The 22406-nt window shown below is 41.6% G+C and overlaps 1 protein-coding gene across 5 annotated transcripts in view; it reads right to left on the reverse strand.

Moving 5' to 3' along the window:
* The window catches only part of LOC101837048 (NACHT, LRR and PYD domains-containing protein 1a), a 64105-nt gene that overhangs the window by 33800 nt on the left and 7899 nt on the right, over positions 1-22406 (reverse strand). For all 5 annotated transcript variants that reach the window (XR_005878287.1, XM_040749053.1, XM_040749051.1 and 2 more), the window contains exons 5-8: positions 21716-21814; positions 19955-20053; positions 17776-17874; positions 15965-16138 (exon numbers count right to left, since the gene is read on the reverse strand). Coding sequence is in view for 4 of the 5 variants with exons in the window: in XM_040749053.1 (XP_040604987.1) it covers positions 15965-16138; positions 17776-17874; positions 19955-20053; positions 21716-21814 (471 nt within the window). In the remaining variant the exon portion in view is untranslated. The remainder of the gene's footprint in view (positions 1-15964; positions 16139-17775; positions 17875-19954; positions 20054-21715; positions 21815-22406) is intronic.

Below are 22406 nucleotides of genomic sequence, written 5' to 3' on the forward strand. Positions count from 1 at the left end.
AAATCTAAAGGAAATGGACAATTTTTTGGATAGATATCACTTACAAAAATTAAATTGAGAACAGATAAACAATATAAGCAAACTTATAACAACTAATGAAATAGAAGCAGTCATAAAAAGTTTCCCAACCAAAAAAATCTAGGGCTAGATGGTTTTAGTGCAGAATTCTACCAGAAATTCAAAGAAGAGCTAATACCATTACTCCTCAAACTGTTCCACACAATAGAAGCAGAAGGGGCATTACCAAATGATTTTCATGAGGATACAAATACCTTGGTAAAAAGCCCCACAAAGACACAACGAAGAAAGAGAACTACAGACCAATATCCCTCATGAACATTAGTGCAAAAATACTCAAGAAAATCCTGCAAATGGAATCCAAGTACACATCAGAAAAATCATCCACCATGATCAAATAGGTTTCTTCCCAGGGATGGTTCAACATACGAAAATCCATCATTGTAATCTACCATATAAACAAGCTGAAAAAGAAAAACCACATGATCATCTCACTAGATGCTGAAAAAGCCTTTGACAAAATTCAACACCCTTTCATGATAAAAGTCTTGAAGATCAGGAATAACAGGATCATGTTTAGACATGATAAAAGTAATATACAGTAAACTAATGGCCAAAAATAAAATTAAATGGAAAGAAACTCGAGCTGTTCCTCCGGCAGCATCAGGTAAACAGGCCGGCTTCCCGGCCAGTGTTCCCGGCCTGCAGATCGCCTGGGAACTGCACAGAGCTCTCAATCCTGGCGGGAGCCAAGCACTCCAGACTCCAGATCTTCTCTCCCACCAACGAGACCAGGAAACCAGAGGAGGCAGGGAGACCAGGGGAGTAGCTGTTCCGGATCAGGTACAACAGGACCCAGCATAGGGTCCAGGGGACCAGGTAGGAGGCTAAGCGCCCCAGATTCCTGTTCTTCTTCTCCACCCACGGGACCAGCATTTGGACAAGGAATAGAAGAACCACCAGATTATTGGACTTGCTAGCACCCACCAAAAGGGAACTCTGGTCCCCAGACCAGTAAGGGGCTCTTTCTGCACCCACTAGAAGAAGAGATGGGAAAGAGACAATACAAAAACACAGTCAGCAACAGAAAAACAAATATGACACTGCCAGATTCTAGAGACTCCACACCAGCAAGACCCCAACATTCTAATGCGAACGAAGCAGAAGAGAACGACCTTAAAAGCACTTTCATGAAAATGATAGAAGCTCTAAAAGAGGATATAGGAAAATCCCTCAAAGAAATGGAAGAAAAAACAAACCAAAAAATGCAAGAAATGGAAGAAAAAACAAACCAAAAAATGCAAGAATTGGAAGAAAAAACAAACCAAAAAAGGCAGGAAATGGAAGAAGAAATGAAGCAAAAAATACAAGAAATGGAAGAAAAAACAAAGCGAAAAATGCAAGAATTGGAAGAAGAAACATACCAAAATAGACAGGTAGACCAATGGAATCGAATTGAAAATCCGGGTATTAACCCACACACGTACGAACATCTGATCTTTGACAAAGAAGCTAAAAATATACAGTGGAATAAAGAAAGCATCTTCAACAAATGGTGCTGGCATAACTGGAGACTGGCATGTAGAAGAATGCGGATCGATCCATGTTTATCGCCATGCACAAAACTTAAGTCCAAATGGATCAAAGACCTCAACATAAATCCAGCCACACTGAACCTCTTAGAAGAGAAAGTGGGTGGTACCCTTGCACGAATTGGTACAGGAGACAGCTTCCTGAACATAACACCAGTAGCACAGACAGTGAGATCAACAATTAATAAATGGGACCTACTGAAACTGAGAAGCTTCTGTAAGGCAAAGGACACAGTCAGCAAGACAAAAAGGCAGCCCACAGAATGGGAAAAAATATTCACTAATCCCACATCTGACAGAGGGTTGATCTCCAAAATTTACAAAGAACTCAAGAAGCAAGTCTCCAAAACACCAAAGGACCCTATTAAAAAGTGGGCTGCAGAACTAAATAGAGATTTTTCAATAGAGGAGTCTAAAATGGCTGAGAGGCACTTGAGAAAGTGCTCAACATCCTTAGCCATCCGGGAAATGCAAATCAAAACAACTCTGAGATACCATCTCACTCCTGTCAGAATGGCTAAAATCAAAAACACCAATGACAATTTATGCTGGAGAGGATGTGGTGAAAGGGGAACACTCCTCCATTGCTGGTGGGAGTGCCAGCTGGTTCAGCCACTTTGGAAATCAGTATGGAGATTCCTCAGAAAAATGGGAATAAACCTACCACAAGACCCAGCAACTCCACTCTTAGGCATATATCCAAAAGGTGCCCATTCATACAACAAAGATGTCTGTTCCACTATGTTCATAGCAGCTTTATTTGTAATAGCCAGAACTTGGAAGCAACCTAGATGTCCCTCACCCGAAGAGTGGATAGAGAAAATGTGGTACATCTACACAATGGAGTACTATTCAGCAGAAAAAAATAATGGAATCATGAGATGCGCAGGCAAATGGATGACACTAGAAGAAACCATCCTGAGTGAGGTAACCCAGTCACAAAAAGAGAAACATGGCATGTACTCTCTCATATATGGATTTTAGACATAGATCTGGGGAGTGCCAGCCTACAATCCTATGGCCAGAGAGTCTGGGAAACAGAAACTTCATTTAGTGGCTGACCGAAGAAGAGGCAGACTCCCTTGGTTAAGTACTGAGCTGAACTCAAGAAAGCCAGTAACAGAGAGGGAGGACTGATGATCAAAGGGATTAAGACTGGGCTGGTTTAACCCCCAGAAACAGCTGACCAGACAAAGGTTAACTCTTGAATCCCAGGCATCAGCCTGGGAATCCAGCATGGGACTGATCAAGACCCCCTGAATCTGGGTGTCAGTGAGGAGGCCTAGGGAACCTATTGAACCTTGGGCAGCAGATCAGTACCCATCCCAAGTATACACACGGACTTTGGACTCCCATAGAACAAGGTGAGGTGCACTCTCACCCTGAACTCTTGGGGAAGGGTCTAGGCCCTGCCCTATATGAAATGACAGACTATGGACACCCCCATGGAGGGCCTCACCCTCCCTGGGGGAATGAGGGGATAACGGGGGGGGGTTGGGGGGAGGGCACGGGAGGAGGGGAGGGAATGGGAGAGGGACCTGGAACTGACTTGTGAAGCAACCTCGTTTCTTATCTAAATTTAAACTGGAAAATAAAATATAAAAAAAATGGAGAGAAACTCAATACAATCCCTCTACAATCTGGAACAACACAAGGGTGTCCACTCTCTCCATATCTCTTCAACGTTTTACTTGAAGTCCTAGCTAGAGCAATAAGACAACGAAAGGAAATCATGGGGTACAAATTGGAAAGGAAGAAGTCAAAGTTTCACTATTTGCAGATGATATGGTAGTTTACATAAGTGACCCAAAAACTCTGCCACAGAACTCCTACATTTGATAAATACCTTCAGCAAAGTGGCAGGATCCAAAATTAACTAAAAATAATCAGTAGCCCTACTATATACAGATGGTAAATGGGATGAGAAAGAAATCAGAGAAACACCAGCCTTTACAATAGACACAAACAACATAAATATCTTGGAGAAACACTAACAAAACAAGTGAAAGACCTGTACAGTAATAACTTTGAGTCCTTAAAGAAAGAAATTAAAGAAAATACCATGGTCTTGGATAGGTAGGATTAACATAATAAAAATAGCATTCTTGCCAAAAGCAACCTACAGATTCAATGCAATCCCCATCAAAATCCAAACACAATTCTTCACAGATCTTGAAATAACTATAGTCAACTTTATATGGAAAACCAAAACCCAGATAGCCACAAAACCCTGTACAATAAGGGAACTTCTGGAGGCGTCACCATCCCTGACTTTAAGCTGAATATAGAGCCATAGTCCTGAAAACAGCTTTGTATTGGCACAAAAACAGAAAGGTAGATGAATGGAATCAAATTGAAAACCCTGACATTAACCCACACACCTATGAACACCTGATTTTTGACAAAGAAGCTAAAGTTATGCAACAGAAAAGAAAAAGCATCTTCAACAAATGGTGCTGGCACAACTGGATGCAGACATGTAGAAGATTGCAGATAGGTCCATGTCTGTTGCCACACACAAAACTTAAATCCAGATGGATAAAGACCTCAACATAAATCCAGCTACACTGAACATCTTAGAAAAGAAAGTGGGAGGTACCTTTGAACGAATTGGTACAGGAGAATGCTTCCTGAACATAACACTAGTAGCACAGACATTGAGATTGACAATTAATAAATGGGTCCTCCTGAGACTGAGAAACTTCTATAAGGCAAAGGACACAGTCATCAAGACAAAAAAACGGCAGCTGACATAGTAGAAAAGGATCTTCTCCAGCCCCACATCTGACAGAGGGCTGATTTCCAAACTATACAATGAAGTCAAGAAGCTAGCCACCAAAACACCAAACAATCCAATCAAAAAGTGGGGTGCAGAACTAAATAGAGAATTCTCAATAGAGGAGTTTAAAATGGCTAAAAGACACTTAGGAAAGTGCTCAACATCCTTAGCCATCAGGGAAATGCAACTCAAAAGAACTCTGAGATACCATCTTACACTGGTTAGAACAGCTAAAATCAAAAACACCAATGCCAGTCTATGCTGGAGAGGATGTGGAGAAAGAAGAACTCTCCTCCATTGCTGGTTGGAGTGCAAACTTGTACGACCACTCTGGAAATCAGTATGGGGATTTCTCAGGAAAATGGGAATGAGTCTACCTCAAGATCCAGCAAATCCTCTCCTGAGCATATACCCAAAGAATGCACATTTGTACAACAAGGACATATGTTCATCTATGTTCATAGCAGTGTTGTTTGTAATAGCCAGAAACTAGAAGCAACCTAGATGCCTTCAACTGAAGAATGGAGAGAGAATATGTAGTACATTTACACAATGGAGTACTACTCAGCAGAAAAAAAATGGAATCTTGAAATTCTCAGGCAAACAGATGGAACTAGAAAGAACTATCCTGAGTGAGGTAAACCAGTCACAAGGACAAACATGGTATATACTTGCTCATATATGGTTTTTAGGCATAGAGTAACCTACGATCAACACCGCCAGAAGAGCTAGAAAACAAGGAGGTCCCCAAGAGAATAATTCGTGGGCCCCAGAAGAAGGGAAGGGGGATAAAAACCCCTGAGTAAATTGGGAGCATTGGGGGGAAAGGAGGGGGATGGAAAGAGGAGAAAGGGAGAAGAGAGAGGAGAACAGGAGAACTGAGACAGGGGAGGAATAGAAGAGGGCAAGAAAGGAGATGCCTTGATAAAGGGAGCCACTATAGGTTTGGAGAGAGGTCTGGCACAGGGGAAATGTTAGGGGATCCACAGGGATGACTCCAACTAAGAATCTAGGCAGTGGTAGAGAGGCTGCCTTGATGCCCTTCCCCTATAATAAGATTGATTCCTACCTTGTTTGCCACTCCTAGAGCCTTCATCCAGTAGCTTATCAAAGAAGAAGCAGGGCACCCACAGCTAAACAATGAGTTATACTCCTGGAATTCAGTTGCGGAGAGGGAGGAGGGATGAGCAAAGGAGCCAAGACAGTGCTGGAGAAACCCACAGAAACAGTTGACCTGACCTAGTGAGAGCATGGAGACTCTAGTTATAAAGTGGGGGAACCAGCATTGGACCGAACCAAGCCCTCTGAATTTGTGTGTGTCAACTAGTAGGGTGGGGCTGTCTATGGGTCCTCTGACAGTGGAGCCAGTCTTTATCCCTAGAGCCCATTCCCTATAGAGGGATACTATTGCAGGCCAGATTCAGGAAGGAGGGCCTGGGGACCTCCCCGAAATGATGTGATGGACTTAGATGGTTCCCCGTGGAGGGCCTCACTATACCAGGGGAGTGGGTGACAGATGGGTTGGGGGGGATTGGTGGGAAGCATGTGAGGATGGGAGGGTGAGGGAACCGGGATATGGATATGTAAATAAGAGTGCTTCTAAAAATAAAAAAAAGATAGTTACTGAAACTCAAAGTGTGACTAATAGCACCAACAGCAAACAACAAATTTATTACCTTTCTATAGTAACTTTAAGACTATTAATGGACTTCAAATGAAAGGAATCAAGAGAGATAAATAGGGACACTTCATTCTAATCAAGGGAATAATTAGCCAAGAAGACATTACAATACTAAAACTATCTGCACCGAACTGTGGTGCACCCATTTGTAAAAAGAGTAGTACTGGAATGACAGGGCAAACTATCATCAACCTAAGAGTGACAGGAGACTTCATACTCTGCTTTCTCTAACCCACAGCCCATTGGACAAAAAATTAACAGAGAAACATCACAATTAAATGACATTGTACATCAAATGTGCTTGACAGAATCAAGATATCTACAGAATATTCCACCAAACCACAAAGAATATACTTCCTACTCAGCAGCTCCAGGAAGTTTCTATAAAATAAACCACATCTTGAGACACAAAGCAAATCTTAACCAATTCAGAAAAGTTGGAATATGTCAGTGTATCCTGTCTGGCCATGATGAAATAAAACTTAAAATCAATAGAAAACAAATCTGTAGTAAATATATAAACTTATGGAGATGAAACTACTCATTAATGAATAATGAACGAGATAAGGAAAAAACCGGGTAAAGTTCCCAATGGGGGACCACCTAAGACAGAGGCCATAATTTCCGCCGTTCTTACAAAAATAAGAGGTGGAGATGTTGGGCCTAAGAAAGGCTTGGATGTGAGGCCTAGTGTAACCTCCTGAGCCTGGCTAGAGTTTAGCGACCTGTCTCTAACCTGTAACCTCAATGTGGGGGTGACTCAGCCAGATCTGATGCAAGATTAACCCCCTGCCTAGCTACCTGCCTGCTTGGTGGAATACCATTGGCCCTTAACTCCTCATGTCACCTTACCCTATTCTAAGATTCCCATCCCCTACCTCAGTCCTATATAAGTTCCTGCGTGTTAGAATAAATGGAGATCCTGCTTCGACAGAAAAAAAAGATAAGGAAAAAAACAAGAAAGAAATAAGAAAAATTTTGTAAGTAAATGAAAATGAAAATAAAACAGCCCAACATAATAGATCAAACCCTCTGGGATGAGTAAAAAGCAGTCCTATAAGGAAAATTTATAGGTTCAAGAACCTACTTTACATATCAGAAAGAGTACAGACTCATGCCTTAATGAAGAGACTCAAGAGTTTGAAAAAACAGAAGCAAACCAACCACAAATCCTGTAGACCTCAAGAAATAATAAAAGAACAGGCAGAAGATAATGAAATAGAAACAAGGAAAACAATACGTAGACTGAATGAATCTAAGAGCTGGTTCTTTGAGACAATAAGGAAGATTGACAGACACATGGCCCAACTAACCAAAAGCAAAATAGAGAGAGGACCCAAATGTACAAAATCTGAAATGAAAAAGAAACCATTATAAATGATACTAAAAAATTCAGAATGGTACAAGGAAATACTTTAAAGTCTTGTACTATATTTAGTTGGAAAATATAAAAGAAATGCAAAAAATTCTGGATTCATCCAAGTCCCCAAAGTTAAACTAAGAAGAGATCAACAAACTAAACAAATAGCAAATAAGGAGATTGAGACAGTAATAAAATGTCTTCTGACCAAAATCAGAAATTAAGAGATGGATTTACAGTAAGATTCTACAAAATTCTCAAACATGATCTACAACAACCCTTCTAAAGTTATTCAAAACAAACAAACAAAAAACCATTCCCACAGGAATAGGAGCACTTCAAAACTCCTTCTAAGAAACCATTAAAACCACACACACACACACACACACACACACACACACACACACACACACACACACACACACACACTAAAACAAATGAAAACCTCTCAAAAACATAGATGAAAAAGTTCTTAACAAACATATATGGTTATTGAAAAGAAAATGACCAGCATACAGAATTGAAAAGTTAGGAGGTCTGGCTTTGTTGGAGTTTGAGTGACCTTCTTGGAGGAAGTGTGTCACTGTGGGGGTGGGCCTTGAGGTATTTTTTGCTCAAGCTATGTTCATGTGAACATAGAATCCTTCTACTGACGGCAGATAAAGATGTAGAACTCTCAACTCGTTCTCCACGTGTCTGATTGCACACCTCCGTGTCCCACTACGACGATAATGGACCAAACCTCTGAAAGTGTAAGTCAACCCCAATTAAATGTTTTTTTATAAGAGTTGCCATGGTCATAGTGTCTCTTCACAGTGGTAGAAACCATAAGACAATATATAAACTAATTAAGATAATAAATCATATAAATTGGCCTAAAGAAAAAATTACATGGTTATCTCAGTAGATGCGGAAAAAAAAACTTTGAGAAAAAAAACCCCAAAATTTCTTCATGAGAAACATTGTAGGGAGAATAGGATCAGAGAACCTAAACTTCAACATAATGAATACTCTTTATATCAAATACACAACTAACATTTTCCTAATTGGAGAAAGACATCGAAGTAATCTATTTAAAATCATGAAGGATACAGGGCTGCCCACTATTCCCACTTCTTTTCTTCATTTAAAATGTTCTTTTTCTTTCCTTTCTTGACTTTTTTTCATTTTTATTTAAATTAGAAACAAGTTTGCTTCACATGTCAATCTTTGTTCAGGACGACTGTTTGTGTGGGTTTCACCCAACTGGTCTTGACCCCTTTGCTCATCACACCTCCCTCTCTGCAACTGGTTTCCAGGAGTTCAGTGCAGTGTTTAGCAGTGGGCGTCTGCTTTTAGTTTTTATTCTCTGTATATGAGTGTTTTGCCTGTATGTATGTTTATGCACCACATTTGTGCATTGCCCTCAAAGGTCAGAAGAGGGTACCAGATTCCCTGGACCTGAACTTTCAAACAGTTTTGAACTGACATGTAGGTGCTGGGAATTCAACCCAGATCTTCTGGAAGAATAGCCAGTGCTCTCAACTGCAGAGCCACCTTTTCAATTCCTTTTCAATACAGAGCTCAAGGTACTAGCTTTAGCAATAAGGCAAGAGAAGGAAATTAAATGGAGACAAGTAGGAAAAGAAGTCAAATTGTCTGTTTACACATGATATGACATTATGCATATGAGACTGCAAAATTCCACCAGAAGACTTCCTAAAATGATCACCAGTGCATAAGTGGAGAATAAAAATATTAACTTCATAAAAATTAGTAGCTATTATATCTACTGCCAGCAAATATGCTAAGAAACAGATCACAAACACTTTCCCGTTTACAATAACCTCAAAGAAAGTGAAATATATAAGAATAAGTCTAACTAAGAGGTGAAAGACTTCTATAATTAAAACTTCAGCTCCCTGAATTAATATATAGAGGAAATCAGTAGAAAATGGAAAGCAGCCCCATACTTGTAGATTGGTAGAATATTATGAAAATGAGCATTTTACCAAAAGCTATGTACAGATTCAGTGCAATCCCAATCAAACTGCCCACAACATCTGTTAGGAATTTTTTAAAACAGTTTTTCTTTTTTAAGAAAGATTATTTTATTTCACGTGTAGGAGTACTTTGCCTACATGTATGTGGGTGTATCATGTTTGTGCCTGGAGCCCATGGAGGTCAGAAGAGAACACTGAATCTGAAACTTGAGTTACAGATGGTTGTGAGCCACTACATGGGTGCTGGAAACTAAACCTGGGTCCTCTGCAAGAACAATAAGTGCCCTTAACCATAGAGCAATTTCTCCAGCCTTTGCATCCACTGTTACATCCACCAACTCCCCTTTTTGGAGGTAGAATATGTGTATAGCTCTGATTGTCCAGAACTAACTGTGCACAGCAGGCTGGCAATGAACTCTCAAAGATCTGACTGCCTCTGCCTCCTGAGTACTGGGTTTACAGACATGTGCCTCCATGCCTACTTTGCCACAACATAATTCACAGAAATAGAAATTAATATGGAGCCACAAAAGACCCCAGATAGTCAAAGTAAACCTAAGCAAAACAATGATGGTGGGATTACCAGTCGAAGTTTCAAGACTTATTACAGTATTATAAATGAAATCATTACTTTGCATCTAAATGGATGTAACTAGAAAATATTATGTTAAGTGTGGTAACCCAGGCCTGGGAAGACACACTCATATTCTCTCTCACTTGTGGATTCTAGCTCCAAATCTTCAGATGTTATTATGTAACCTGGACTTACTGCAGAAACAAGGGAAGAGAAAAGGGACCATGGGGTGGGAAGGATCTCTAGGGACAGGAATAGAACGATACAGGGTCTCTGAAGGGGGAAATGGGAAAAATGAAGTGGGGGGTTTAACTGGGGAGAGGTGAGGGAGGAAAATATAGAAGTATAGGGAGAAAGGATAAACAACACAAATGATATTATTTAGGGAACCACATTGCTTTATGTGTACTTAAAATTATGTATAGTACTTCTAAGTGTATGCATATACATGCATATGTACACACATGTGCATGCATATACTAATGAAGATATATTATTTGGTATGCTATTGCTTTATGAAAGCCATTGGCTGTCTAAAATTACCTCTAGAAAAAGGCATTAGAAACCTTTTGAGCTGTTAGTCTAGGGAGTACAAGGGTCTCTCAAAAAAAAAATAGAGGTGATCGCTGTTGCCCTTAGTTGTCTCTTAGAAGTTGAATGTTAAGTCCTTATTGATGAAAACACCTCACACTGACACAGCACTTGGAGGATTCAATGCATATCTGATCCAGAAGCTTTCTCCTCGAAGACCAGCTTTTTTTGTTCTGAAAGCTGCTATGTGACTTGTCAAGGGTGGAAAGCAAATAGTAGTTGTCCTTTGCTGGCTAGTTCATGTTAATTCAACACAATCTAGAGTCATCAGAGACTAGGGAGTCTCGACTGAGAAAATTCTTCTATAAGATTGGGTTGTGAGCAAGTCTGTGGGCCATTTTCTTAATTAGTTTTTGATGGGTGAGGGCCCAGTCCATGGTGTGAAGTGCCACCCCTGGGCTTGTTATCTCAGGTTGTATAAGAAATCAGGCTGAGCCGGGCAGTAGTGGAGCACGCCTTTAATCCCAGCTCTTGGCAGGCAGATGCAGGTGGGTCTATGTGAGTTCAAGGCCATCCTGGTCTACAGGGCAAGTGCCAGAGGCTCCAAAGCTACACAGAGAAACTCTGTCTCAAAAAACCAAATAAAAAGAAGGAAGGAAGGAAGAACAGATGGATGGACGGACGAATGAAAGAAAGAAAGAAGGAAAGAAAGAAAGAAAGAAAGGAAGGAAGGAAGCAGTCTGAGCAAGCCACGAAGTGCAAGTCAGTAAGCAGCATTCTTCTGTGGCTTCTGCATTAGTTCCTCCCTTCAGGTCCCTGCCCTGCTTCAGTTCCTGTCCTGACATCCTTTGATGATGAATTCTGATGTGGAAGTGTAAGCTGAATAGCACACCTGAGTTTCTTTGGTCATGGGAAGACACCTACCCAGTCATGATACATATGAACCACAATTATCAGCATGATACAATACTCCGAAGATGCAAAGGTGGCACTTATATGTAGGTGATAGCCAATAGCTGTCTAATTGGACTTAAAGGCCACTCAAAAGGAAGGAAATAATGCCTTGTTCTGTAGACCTAGCCAAGTACTCTTGGCTAGTGAGGTCGTGGATCTTAGAGGAGATTGTACTATTGTCACTCTATGAAACCAGTCTAATCCCTCACTACATTCTAAGTACTTCACAGATACCTACTCTACCACTCTGTTTCTTACTCCCTTGAGACAAGGTTTCTCAGTGACCCTGGACATAGACTCTTGGCCAAAAAGCTTTGGTGTTTCTCTTGTCACAGGCTCATGGCCACACATGGCATTTTTCAGGAGTGCTGGAGATTCAAAATTGTGTCTTCATGTTTCAGCACCATGTCCTCTTATCCACAGAGCTCTTACCCATCATCAGTAGCTTCTTATGAAGCAGATGGAAACCATTACACAAAATCACAACTGGTTAAAATGCAGAGAATAGTTGACTGGTGAGATAAACTACTCCACTGATACATCTATAATGCAGACCCTACATATAATGTTCAGGGAACATTGTAGAAGATGAGGGAGAAAGATCATAAGAGCCAGAAAATAGGATGTCTGCTGCAAGTTTGTGTCTAAAGATATGGCAAGGACGCACACCTGTGAAATCTCAACAGTATGGCTGCTTAAAGAAGACATGGACAATGACCACACCAGTTGATATTCTATTGTGGATGGGAGTATCTCACAGGCCCCATCCCTAGATGAAGAACTTTGGTGACTACCGCAAAGGAGCATTAGCCTTTCCCAGGGATGATCTTCTAATGGTTATCCAGTATTAAGTGGTCTCCAGAAGCCCTATAATCACATACATACAAGCAACACTACATGCATTCAGAAGTTTGCATGTAAATATTTATTTGAATATATATATACATATACATATATGTGTGTGACAAATATATTTCTTTAATTAAAGAAATATGGGTCATGAATTTGAGAGAGAGCAGGGTGGGCTATGTAAGAAAAAAAAGTCATTGTAAAAATGAGAAAGAGAAACACCTTTGTTTCTTAAGTTTGTTTTTTCTTAGAAAATTCCCTGCTCCAATTCCACTAAAGAGTTTTGTAGTGATATTCTTATGATCAGTGGTTAACAAATTCCATTGAAACACATATACACACATACACACACAAACAGAGAGAGAGAGAGAGAGAGAGAGAGAGAGAGAGAGAGAGAGAGAGAGAGAGAGAGAGAGAGAGAGAGAGAGCCTGGCTCTATTTGGCCAATGTTTGCCAACCTCATCTAGCCACTTGTTTTTTTAAACTGTAAATAATAGAAATAATAGTATAAACAGTCAGATAAAATCAGAAGAATATTTCATGTCAGGAAAGTATATGACATTCAAAATTTAGTGTTTATGTTGGAGGACTGACTATGAAGGAAAGGAATAAGCCTGAAGGAAGGGGGAGGTAACAAGAAAGGTTAACAGAACATGTATGTCATGAAAAGAGGGAGGGTGTCTGGGAGAGGAAGAGGCCAGGAAGAGAGGGAGGGCAGAGGACAGACAGCAAGAGAGAACAACAGTTGATGATGCAAATAAACTAAAATGCCACGGAGCCCATCTCTGGATGCTAATCAAAACAGTGAAAGAAATAGCATGGCATTGTAGCCATAGCAAAACACCAAAATAAAACAAATAGTAATGTCCATAAACAGAGCATGGAGCACAGTTGGATCAGAGCATGGCCATTTGCTGTTCTGTCCTCTGTTCTGTCTTTGAGACTGTGACGGCAGAGCTGGATGAGTGTGACAGAGACCCACAAATCCTACAATATTAGCCATCATGTCCTTTACTCAGAGTTTCCCACCTTTTCTCTTGATATGTCAAAGCATGCCATGTGGATTGAGCATTTACTATGAGGCTGTTATTCAGGTTCTGAGATAAGACACCATATCAGGACTTAGAGTCAATGAAAAGTGCTTTCTCTTCAATTGTTCTTGCCAGCATTAGTGGCTCACGCCTTTAATCCCAGCACTTGGGAGACAGAGGCAGGCAGATCTCTATGAGTTCGAGGCCAGCCTGGTCTACAGAGAGAGTTCCAGGACAGTCTCCAAAACAATACAGAGAAATCCTGTCTCAAAAACAAACAAACAAAAAAGAAAGAAAACAGCTAATAGAGAACCCATTTCCCCACAACCCTGCCGGTCAGGATCCTCTAATCCACTGAGCTGTTCAGTTACAACTCTTTAGTCCTCATAGCTTCACACTTGCTATTTTTATTCCTAAGGTTACTGCATTTCACAATTGTTGTTGCATTTGGATGTTTCTCTTAGAAACCTTGAGTCCTTCCTAATTTTCTTCCTCTGTTTCTGTTCTGAATGGGGAGTGTTGGAACTGATTAAGTCAGTTGATGCCCTTTAAGCCTGGACCATTTTTTAAGGCCCTGGAGTCTACACGTTTACTGCAAGCTGGAAGTGGAAGAAATGGTTTTCTCTGAGTGTAGCTCAGATTTCAAAGGTGGCATCTTCTAGCCTTGAAAGGCAGCAGTGCTCAAGGTCAGGCCCTTGGCACTCAGAGCATGTGCATCTCTGGATCTCTGGTTTTGGTGAGGCTGTCCTCATTGCCCTAATGTCAGAGAGAGGAAGACAGGGGTGTGAAGTATATGAATTATGACAGTGAAGACTGAATACAGTTCTACTGTCAGCCTTCAATTCTCCAAGCCTTAGTCTTCTGGTCCCCAAGGTGAGACAATAGCAGTCTCTCTCTCAAGAGTGTGTGTGGGATTTAAGCACAAGTGGGCAGCCAGTGAAGCCCTGGGCACAGGGCCTGATGTGAGCATCTGATGATCCTGTGACCAATGGGAAGTGAGCGATGAGGGATCCTGTGCTAATTCTCCTGCCTGTCAGTTCTCTGCCCAGAGAGCCAGCTGTGTTCTGGTGCTGGAGAAGACACTGTACTTAATTCTGAGAGCCTCCTGGAAGCAGCATTGAGCTAAACCGTGAGAATACAGGTGAAGGACCTCTAGGCTGCTCTCTAGTGTTCTCTAGGAGCAGGATGCTATGCTGGCACTTTGTCCCAGGGGACTGAATTTTTGCTTTACCTTAAGAAGTTCATGTCACCTGATCCGTGAGATTAGGCTTTCATCTGGAGGACACCTTATCCCAGGAGTTTCCTGATTCCTGTGCTATGGGTTTGAAGGGGTTTCCCAGCCCTCAAACACCCACTCTGATGTTGGAAGATTGGGTGACACTTGGCTTAGAAACTCAAGGTCTCTGGGTGTGGCTGTAAAAGTTTGGTGAAGGTATGAGTGGGGCTCTCTCAGTGAGAAACTACAGGAAGGAACAGCCAGTTCTCCAATACCTACTGTGATTCAGACACTTACATTTTGCCCTCTCACTATGATCCCGTGAGATGGCATGATGGCTGGTGTTATAAACTGCAGAGAAACAAAGAGCCTAGCAGAAATGTCCCTGGGAGGATGTGTGAGGGTAAGTTAGATCAAGTGAGGTGGGAAGGTTCACCCTAATTGTAGGTGGCACCATGGCAAGGGCTGGAGCCCTGGACAAATAAAGAGTGAGCAGAGAAATAGCACTCAACTCTTTCTGTTTCACAATTAAACACAGCGGGACAGATGTTTCAGTCCCTTGTAGTTATGGAATTTCAGCCATAAAAGACTAGATTCTCAATCTGTGGAAAAAATAAACACTTTATATGTTAAATTGCTTTTGTCACAATAACTAATACCTCTGGGTTAATAAATTTTAATGGGATACATCATGCAGCTTAGGTTGTTCTGGGCCTCAGGCTCCTACAGTGTAATGTTTGGTAGGAAGACTGGACTTTGAAGGGAGAGACAAGACCCAGGAGAAGGCAGGATTTTCACAGAGCAGAAAAGTTTGAATGAAGCAGGAATCATTTCTCAGGCTCCCATTGTACTATATTCCAGTCCTGCATCTGTCTCTATGTGCTATGAGCTAGGGGAAGTTAACCTCTTTCTCTAGACCCTGTGAAATGGGGAGCAGTTGCTACTTTGATGCCTGAGAGGAGGAAGAGACAGGGTGTGGCCCGAGTATGCTGAGTAAGTAACTCAGCAAAGGAAATTGTCAGAAGCTGAGGCAGGGGCCTACCCTCTACTCAGGATCCGTCTCAAGAGAAGAGACCTTCTTGGAACTTCAGGATCCACATGAAACCTGGGATTTTAGTCCACATTAATGTTATGAGCTCAATTCTGGTGCCAGTTGGGCTAGGCTCACTACTGATGCCATGTTTTCCAGGTTTCCCTTATGTCAAATGCACCTTCAGCAGTGCAGAGCCCAGAGCAATCATTCCTAGTCATTGACTCTTAGGATTCCTCCACAGCTTCTTTGATTTTCCATTTTAGTTGCCTATTCCAGGTCCCCACACAAGGGAAGACTCACCTGTGAAGAAAACATCACTTATGTGGACTTAGAAGTCCCACCCACAGCTCTTAGCTCAGCTTACCTTTGGTTCCAAATCCAGAGTCCTCAGGTTCCCAATCAATAAGCCTCTTTTCACCCACTGTCGGAATTGTTATCGGCAGTGTATGACTGGGGCTCAGTACATGAGAGGAGACTTGAAAGATAGGGGAATCTACATCAGGTGGGCTTGTTGAATTAGGAAATGATGAACCAAGGCCTATGAAAAGAGACAACATTTGTATTATTGTCAAAGAACCAGCAGTAAGAGTCAGGGTAGCAAGACTGGGGTCCTACCTGCTTTCCCCCATACCGTTTTCCACAGTCTCCTGGAGAGAATGAGGCTCTTACACGTGCTGCAGGGACATGGTCCTGCTCTGGGACCATGAAGTTCACAACCTATGCTGGTCTACTCTAGTGTCTTGTGAGTCTCAGCTCCCTCATGTGGGTCTTTGACCTTCTGACCAACAGGGACAGGTAGCATCCTACAATGTAGTTCAGGCTTGCCTCAAGCTTAGGCTCTTCCTGATTAATCTTGCTGGTTCTGAGGTTATAGGAAAATGTCCATAAGCAGTTAATAAACTTATTTTTGAAGCCATGATTTTTCTTAGTGTTTTATCTAAAACTTCAAGGTGGATACAGTGTCCAACAAACAGAGATTCTGACAAACTTCTCAGGGCTTAGGCACATATTTCCAATAAAAGCTGGCAGAAATAAGTGGCATCCCAGGGAGGAAGGTGAGAGTCTTTAGAACACAGTTTTGATACACAATGATATATGACCATGGAAGTTTGTGATTCAGTTGAATTGTTTTAGTGGAACAACTTGGAAGCTGGGAATACTGAGGACAAGAAATGAGAGAATGATATGACTGGTAGCCCAGGAAGAACCTTTGTGGGAAGCAAGACATGAATAGTCTAGTATTTGCTATAATATCATCAGTGGGGTCTTCCATAAGCCCCGTATACAAGGGGCTTCTTGTGTGCAGCATGAACATGTGAGATCTGCACATGTTAGAGAGGTGGCAGGTCATCAAAGGGTGAGCAGCATTAATGCTCAGACAATGAAACAGAGACATACTTTTTGGAATGGCTTTTACTATGACACACATTAAATGATGCCCAGGTGATAACTAGGTGCAATGGATTTTGACTCTGTATTTTCCATTCTGAAAGCTTATATTGTGGAGAAGGAAGTATAGATTTTGAACAGAAAGACAAAGTTTAGGTGTAGGCAGCACTTTTATAGAGTAGCAGCAGGAAGAAAGAATAGAAAGTTATTTCCAAGCTCCCATTGTTCTAGATTCCATCCCTGCATTTTTTCCACATGTGTTGTGAGCTTGGAAAAGTTAATATCCTCTCTAGACCTTGTGCACTGGAGAGAAGTGGCTACTTTCATACTCGAGAAGAGAAAGAAGCAAGGGCATTGCCTGAGGGAAGTTAGATTGAAGCTGAGGCAGGAGCCTGCCCTCTTTATAGGGTTCTTCTCAAGGAGAGAGACCGTTTTAGAACCCCAGGAACTGCATGACCCTGGGATTTCAGAACCCACTCATATTTTGACATTTGCACTAGGCTCACTGCTGACTACCATGGGTTTCCAGTTTCTTCAAGTTACCAAATGCAAGTTCAGCCCTGCAGACCCCAGAGGCATCATTTCTAGCCTGTGACTCTTAGCATTCCTCTACAGTTCCTCTGACCTTCTATTTTAGCTACCCATCCCTGGTCTCCCTACAGGTGGAGGCTCACCTGTGAAGAACCACCATCCAAGTGACAAGAAGTCCCATCGCCAGGTGTCAGCTCAGCTTATATTTGGTTCTGAATCTTTGGGTCCCATTTAACCATTTAGCAAGTTCCTTACCTGGCATCAGAGTTTGTCTCAGAGTTTCCAAGCTTGAGCTCAGTAGTTGTAAAGAGAGTTGGAGGGTACTGCGATAGACGAAAGGTGTCATTGTACCTCCTAGAAATGATGAAGAAATGATCATGGGAAGAGACAATGTGTGATTGTCAAAGAATCAGCCCTAGGAGTCAGGGTAGCAAGGCTGGGGTCCTACCTGCTTACCCTCAAACCCTTCTCCACAGTCTCCTGGAGTTTATGATGCTCTTACACCTGCTGCAGGGTCACAGTTCTGCTCTAAGACCATCAAGTTCACAGGCTATGGTGGTCTATTCTAGTCCCTTGTGAGTCTCCATTCTGCTCTGAGCCTCACCTCCCTTCTGAGGGTCTGCGACCTTCTGTCCCACAGGGATAGGTAGAACCTTATGTGTAGTTCAGGTTTGTTTGAGCTTAGATTCTTTCTGCTTCCATTTCATTGGTTCTTATATTTTAGGAATATGTGCAGGACCAGTTAGCTTTTTTATTTTCATAGCCTTCAGTTTTTTTTTAGGGTTTGATCTAAAACTTCAAGATGTGTATACTGTCCATTCGACAGAGAGATTCTGAGAAACTTCTTGGGTGTTCAGGTACATATTTCGAACAGCAGCTTGCAGTTATTAAGTGACATTCTAGGGAGGAAGGTGAGAAACTTCAAAATCCATTTTGATACACAAAAAAAATTGAGCATGGAAGTTCAGGATGGAGTAGAATTGCTTTAATGGAATAAGTTGGAAGCTGGGATTAGTGAGGGAAATAAATGAGAGAAGGAAACTGTTGGTAGGATAGGAGGAAGCTTTGTAGCAAGAAAGACAAGAACAGACTAATCTCTGCTACAATATCATCAGTGGAGTCTTCTCCATGTCCAAGAACCCACCTGTTCACAGCGTGAACACTTGAGATCTGCACCTGTCGGAGAGGTGCAGTGGACCAAAGGGGGAGCAATGTGACTGCTCAGATAATGAAACTGAGACACTGTCTGTGGAATGGCTTTTTCTAAGACACACGTCATATGATGCTAAGTTGACAACTACCTCAATGGCTTTTGACTCTGTACTCTTCATTCTCAAGCCTTGTTGTGTGATGGTTAAGAATGAACTTTAGGTATTTTAAGTGGTAACTTTGTGTGTCATTAAGAATATCATACTCTATTCTTTTTTCTTAACACTCATGGTTACCCAGACTTTAAATAATATATCTCATATCCAGGAAGTACTAATTGCAAAGATTGCTGACCACACCAAGTTATACATTGAAATGTCACCTTATTGCTCTGACCAAAGACTGCCTGTTCTGGTTTTAACTCATCTGTGAAGCATTTTCCCTGAACTCTTTTCTGAAAGATTCCTTCAAGCATGAGCAGCCTGATTTTCCATTTCATATTGATGAACAGACTGTTTAGAGAAAATGGGAATTTTACTGTGAACAGAACGGAGTGGGACAACAAAGATGGATGTTCACTTTCAGTATTGTATTTGAGAGGGAGAAATAGCACAGCTAGGAGCCTCTAACATTATCAAATGTTTTACATAGTCTGTTCATAAAATTCCCTTTTTCTGTTTGTAAGAAGAAAATGCTGTAATTATTTGTAATGACATTTTTTTTAAACCAGGCCAAAAAGGAAAAAAAAAAGGTTTTGGGGAACAAGTTAACATATAAAGTGATTTTATAGAAAACAGAAATTGTCTTATATGTTTTGATAAGCAGCAGTGCCAGATTTCATTTGTAATACAGCTTGTGTTATTGGAAGAAAAGGATTCTGTAATTGTCTAAATGAATTATGTTATAAACGCAAAGAGGAGAATATATTAAAAACCATATTTTTCTTAAAAAATTAACTTTAAAGGGAAAGACAAGGGTTAGGTGTAGGTAAGAATTTTTCAGAGTAGCAGCAGGATTCCTGAACAGCAAATACTTTCCCAGGCTCTGTTCTAGATTCCAATCTTGCATGTGTCTCTATATCCTGTGAGCTAGGACAAACTAACCTCTCTCTGTAGACCTTGTGCACTGGAGAGAGGTGGCTACTTTGATGTTTGAGAAGGGGAAGAGGCAAGGGTAGGGTTTGCATAAGTTGAAATAAGGGAAGTCAGGCTGAACCTGACTGAGGCAGGAACCTTCCTTTTCCCTGAATACAAACTAGTCAGGTTCCCATTTAAAAATCCCTTACCTGACAGCAAAATTTCATTCAGCTTTTCAAGACTTGAATCCAGTAGTTGTAAGGATTTATGGAGTGTAGTGGGATCCACGTCCAGCATGATTGTTAAGTCTGGAAACAGTGAAGAAATGGCCATGGGAAGAGACAGTGGTTGTATGATTGTTGGAGAAGCAGAAGTAGGAGTCAGGGTAGCAAGGCTGGCGTCCTACTTCTTACCCTCATACCCTTCTCCACAGTCTCCTGGAGATGATGCTCTTACACCTGCTACAGGGACATGGACTTGCTCTAGGACCATGAAGTTCACAACCTATGCTGTCCTACTCTAGTCCCTGTGTGAATCTCCATTCATCTCTGAGGCTCAGCTCCCTCATGAAGGTCTCTGACCTTCTGACCAACAGGTATCAGTAGCACCTTATGTGTTGTTCAGGTTTGCCTTGAGCTCAGATTCTTCCTGCATCCATTTCATTGGCTCTTACACTTTAGGAATATGTGCAGGACACGTTATTTTCTAAGCCTTATGATTTTTCTTAGTGTTTGATCTAAAACATCAAGGTATATGTAGTATCCATCAGACAGAGAGATTCTGAGAAACTTCTTAAGGGTTGAGGTACATGTTTTGAAAAACAGCTGACAGTTACTAAGTGCTAGGGAGAGGAAGGTAGGAGTTTTTAAACCATGGTTTTGATACACAATGAAAATGGGCATGGCAGTTTGGGATGCAGTAGAGTTGTTTTAATGGAACAACTTGGAAGCTGGGAATAGTGAGGAAAAGAAATGAGAGAAGGAAACTTATGGCAGCCTAGGAGGAAGCTTTGTGGGGAGAGAGTCAGGAACAGTCTAGATGATTACAATATCATCAGTGGAGTCTTCCATAAGCCCCATGTGCCAGGGCCTTCTTGGGGGCAGCATGAACACGTGAGATCTGCACCTGTCGGAGAGGTGGCAGTGGAGCAAATGGGGAGGAATGTGAATGCTCAGATAATGAAACTGAGACACAGACTGTGGAATGGACTTTTCTAGGATACACATTAAATGATGTCAAGGTACAACTAGGTTAATGACTTTTTGCTCTGTACTCTTTATTCTCAAGGCTTACTGTGGGAAAGGAAGAATGGACTTTGAAGGAAGAGACAAGGGTTAGGTGTGGACAGGACTTTCACAGAGTAGCAGGAGGATAAATGTGGAGGAAATCATTTCCAGGGCTCCTGTTGTTCTATATTAAAGCCCTGCAATGTGTCACTATGTGCTGTGAACTTGGATAAGTTAATCTCTTCTCTGTATAGAAACCTGAGGGGGGGAAGAAGCAAGGGTGTGGTCTGTCTAAGCTGAAATAAGGGAAGTCAGGATGAAGCTGAGGCAGGCGACTTCTTCTACTTGGGGTCCATCTCAAGGGAGGAGACCCTCTTAAAACTTCAGGACCTGAATGACCCCTGGGATTTAAGAACATACCCATATTTTGAACTTAATTCTGGGTGCCATTTGGGCTAGGGTCACTGCTGGCCCCAAAGGGTACCAGTTTCTTCATGTGTCAAAAACAACTACAGCATTGCAGAGCCCAGAGGCATCATTTCTAGTCTGTGACTCTTAACATTCCTCCACGGCTCTTCTTATCTTCCACTTTAGTTGCTTGACCCAGGTCCCCTCACAGGTGGAGGCTCACCTGTGAAGAACCCCCATCTGTGTGGACTAGAAGTCCCATGCCCAGCTGCCAGCATAGCTTACATTTGTTTTTGAATACAAACATCTCAAATTCCCATTTAACAAGCATCTTACCTGACCTTAGAGTTCGTCTCAATTTTTTAAGTTCTGATCTCAGTAGTTGTAAGGCGCTTGTGATGAGAGTGAGATCCATGTAGCATGTAGTTCCTGAGTCTGGAAATGATGAAGAAAGATCTTGAGAAGAGAGGTTGGTTGTGTGATTGACAGAGAACCAGCAGTAGGAGTCAGGGTAGCAAGGCTGGGGTCCTATCTGCCTATCCTCATATCCTTCTCCACAGTCTCATAGTGAAAATGATACTCTTATACAGGCTGCAGGGACATGTTCCTGCACTTGGAGCCATGAAATTCACAACCTATGCTGCTCTACACTAGTCCGTTGAGTGAGTCTCCATTTCACTCTGAGCCTCAGCTCCCTCAGGTGGGTCTCTTGACCCATTCCACAGGGATAGGTAGCATCTTAAAGCAGAGTTCAAATTTGTCTCTAGCTCAGTTTCTTCCTGCATTAATTTCACATGTCCAGGGTTTATAGGAATATTTCCACTACCAGTCAGTAATCTTATTTTTGAAGCCTTATGATTTTCCTTAGTGTTAACCTAAAACTTCAAGGTGGATAGAGTGTCCACCTGATAGCAATTCTGAGAAACTCCTTGGAGACTCAGGTACATATTTCAAAACAATACCTGACAGTTATTAAGTGGCATCCTTTGAAGGAATGTGAGAGTGTTTAAAACACTGTTTTGATACA

Source organism: Mesocricetus auratus, unplaced genomic scaffold, assembly GCF_017639785.1.
Source record: "Mesocricetus auratus isolate SY011 unplaced genomic scaffold, BCM_Maur_2.0 Super-Scaffold_100007, whole genome shotgun sequence".
NCBI classification, from domain to species: Eukaryota; Metazoa; Chordata; class Mammalia; order Rodentia; family Cricetidae; genus Mesocricetus; species Mesocricetus auratus.